The sequence below is a fragment of the Sitodiplosis mosellana genome, unplaced genomic scaffold (genome assembly GCF_009176505.1).
Source record: "Sitodiplosis mosellana isolate CC-2019 unplaced genomic scaffold, AAFC_SMos_1.0 Smas_scaffold_1, whole genome shotgun sequence".
Taxonomy (NCBI): domain Eukaryota; kingdom Metazoa; phylum Arthropoda; class Insecta; order Diptera; family Cecidomyiidae; genus Sitodiplosis; species Sitodiplosis mosellana.
In genome coordinates this window covers 2,307,126-2,310,452 of record NW_022595244.1, presented here as the reverse complement: position 1 = coordinate 2,310,452, position 3,327 = coordinate 2,307,126, and the positions used below count along the sequence as shown (strand labels likewise).

General features: G+C 34.3%; 1 protein-coding gene across 1 annotated transcript in view; it reads right to left on the bottom strand.

Annotated features, from left to right (window-relative positions):
- Positions 1–280: 280 nt before the first annotated feature.
- The window catches only part of LOC129577493 (pickpocket protein 28), a 12,917-nt gene continuing 9,870 nt past the window's right edge, over positions 281–3,327 (bottom strand). Inside the window, exons 3-13 of the mRNA XM_055464704.1 lie at positions 2,565–2,669; positions 2,452–2,489; positions 2,173–2,345; positions 2,054–2,064; positions 1,849–1,998; positions 1,662–1,747; positions 1,226–1,544; positions 1,136–1,151; positions 673–1,036; positions 442–531; positions 281–333 (exon numbers count right to left, since the gene is read on the bottom strand). Coding sequence (XP_055320679.1) covers positions 281–333; positions 442–531; positions 673–1,036; positions 1,136–1,151; positions 1,226–1,544; positions 1,662–1,747; positions 1,849–1,998; positions 2,054–2,064; positions 2,173–2,345; positions 2,452–2,489; positions 2,565–2,669 — 1,405 coding nt within the window. The remainder of the gene's footprint in view (positions 334–441; positions 532–672; positions 1,037–1,135; positions 1,152–1,225; positions 1,545–1,661; positions 1,748–1,848; positions 1,999–2,053; positions 2,065–2,172; positions 2,346–2,451; positions 2,490–2,564; positions 2,670–3,327) is intronic.

Genomic DNA, 3,327 nt, shown 5'->3' with positions numbered 1-3,327 from the left:
TATGTACTGCCGACATTTTGTAATTATCTTCAGCTAAAAAAATTGCTAGAACAACAATTTAAATCACGAAAAATGGATTGAAGCGATTTTATTAAGCTTAATCTTATCAAGTAAATTATCTTCGGCTGATCCTTGCAGATAAACCAAACTCTAATAAAACACGGATTAATTTGAACGCTTGCAATTTATTGTGGAAAAACAAACTTGTTGAGAAAGTACTGGAAAAAGTGTAAATAAAATTCGTGCCAACGCGTGCAATACTAATTTGAATATAGAATGTTCAATCCAAATAACGCTGATGATGATTGTCGTCAAAATTGTAGTTTGTTTGCACTGTTTTTAATATGAAGGGAGAATGTTTTCTCCGGCGAAGTTTATCCATCTTTTGGAACAGTTTCGACATCAACTCTCGCCGTTTATTTACGAATCGAAGATAATTACAGTAGGGGCGAATCGAGATGAAATAGAACATTTCAATAAACGAAATCACGCTGAAGCCCATAAATAAACCAAGAAGTCCACCTATATTGGCTGTTTGAAGAAATTTAATGTGAATTACTGATTCGATAGTTGTACTATTCAAGCAGTATAGGACTCATTATTATTCGCGTGTTCCATTTTTGAGAGTATGTTTTTGAATTACTGATTGATAATGTACATGTATAAACCTACATAAAAAATCCGTAAAGCTCACGAGTTCATCCATTTTCTGCGTTCGAAACATCGTTTGAGGGTAATAGATGTAAACAATGGCAATATCTGCTGGATCGATTTTTTTCGCACGTAAGAATGGTGTTTGATGAAATATCCTTGCGGTAGAATAAGTTGAGTCATAATTTAATGCAAAGCAGCCAGGTAAACAGTGTGTGCATTTGTATCCCGCACTTTGTCTCCGGATATTCGAATCGACTTTTTCCATGCATTTCATATCAGCGGTGCCACAAATCGAGATGTTTGGCTGATGTACAGGTTGATAATACATAATGCAGCCGCAATGTTTGTACAAAAGCTTCGATTCACATTCACCTTCACAACTCTAATGGATTGGGGAAGCAAAAAAAAACATCAGAAAGAGATCGAAAAAAAATGGAAATAAATCAAGAGTTGCAGAATATGTTCTCAGCTCCTTGATTACCCTGTCGGAATAGTATCTGAAATATAGAATATTAAATGTACAAACGACAATTTTAAAGAGAATGAGGCATAAAATTCTGATTTTCATTACTTATACAGCGTTAGATTGCTTTCACTTTCAAACACGCACTGTCTGATGTTTTGCGCTATGTTCCGAATGGCTGGCGACGCTGTAAACTGTTTTGGTTTGACTGCGATTCGTGTTTCATAGTTCGTTGGAATGGCAAAACCGTAGTCGGACACTTTGGTTAGGTCATTTGGTGATGATAATAATATTTTGAAGCCATAACTCCTTGTTGCGGTGCAATAATAATCGTCGATATCCGCATTAAGGCTTAAAGAAAGACCAAGTTCATTTCCTGAGCCGATGCCCGGACGCGGTAGCTCTTTCATCTCCTCCAATTCATAACCTTTTTCAAACATGAATCACAAGCATTTTAATAGAAAAAATCTTAGAACATATACACCTAATAAGTCATTCCCTTCATGGACAAAGCTTAAAATTTTAAATTCAACTTCATACTTGCCTTTTTCGGCTGTCCAAATTGGTGTATCGTCGACATAGTCATAATTCGGTAACACGTCATATTCGCTGCCATCAAAGACAAATCCGCTGAAAAGTGTTTTTAAAAGTATTTACATGAGCAATGATCAATGATCAATGATAATTTAGTCATTTTGATTCAACTTTGAAGCAATAGATTAAGGTTTTACTTTTTTCTAATCGATTCTCTCATGAGATAGTTTTTCTTTTGTGAATTGAAAACACAGCACAATCCATCATCGGTGAGGATAGTCAGAAATATCCGGGAACATTCATGCTCAACTCCCCCAAATGCACAATAAAGCAGCATATCTTCGCACCTTTTAGTAAAAGTTTTCATTATTAAGACACAAGATATACATATTTATTTTTTACCTTGGTGAAACCTGATGCATTTTCGATTTGAATTCCATTAAAGTGTTTCATTTGATATCGATTATATCGAAATAAATTATTATTATCATCGGATGAGATTTGATTTGACAAAATTGCACCTTTTTGATAATATTCCGGTAAAGTGCCCAACTTCCTTTTGAGAACGTTTCATTCATCAGTTGATCCCTTCCTATTCGACACAATGATTTAACCGTAGCAAATTCGTTACTATCCTTGGGAATGTCTCGAATAGCGCTCAACCGCACTTGGTTCATATTACAAATAGTCACGGCTTTTTAATGTACATTGATATAAATAAACAAAGAAAAAAGAAAGAACGAAGAAGAAAAACTACTGTGAAAGAAAGTCAACAGAAATTATGCAAAAAAAGCTCTTACCTGGGAACGGGATCTGCGTAATGGATGTTGTTTCAGAGCTATAATAAATATGGCAAAAGAATGAAGATGTTTATAAAATTAATTAAACCAAACGCAAAATAATCAAAACTTACTTGAGCGTGATAATTATTGGCGATTCATCCCATTTTCTATAAACATTTGTTATAAAAACCACTGACAGAATGACAACGAGCAAAAACATTAAAGTAAAGAAGATCCTGGAAGAAAAAATGTGTTCGACTTCTAGAAAAATATTCCCAAAATTGAAGCGAGCCAAAGGATTACCGTTCCAATCGACTTATTTTCCTATCACCAACGTATCTCAAGCCATGAAGTGTTGAATTGAGCAAATACCTAAACACGAAGAAAACCATTTGAAAAAATGTCTTTTTTTCACTTAAAATTAGAATATCTCTTAAGTATCTTACTCGTTCAGGTTTTCGCGGCAGCTCACACGGACATTCTTCTTTATATCACTCTCAAGCTTTTTTGTGTTCATGTGGAGTTGATCATTTGTGTGGCTAACAATACTGATGTTCAATCCGGCAGTAGACATCTTGATGTCTGTGTTTGTGACAATGTCGTTCAATCACGGCTCACTATTTCAATCTACTGAAGTATGTGCCAGTATTTCCGCACAATGAAATTACGCTTAATTATTGGTCACTGAGTAGAAAATAAATTCTGAAATAATTTTTGGCAACATGCAAATTGAGCTTAGTTTTAGTTTTTAATGTTTTAATATAATTTTTGGAAAAATACATTATTCTAGCAACATAAAGGCTACTCGTTGCATTTGTTTTTGATCTATTTTGGGAATAATTGAATATATTGGGTCTGGGAATTAATCGTGTCGATTTTTCAAAAGATGGCGTA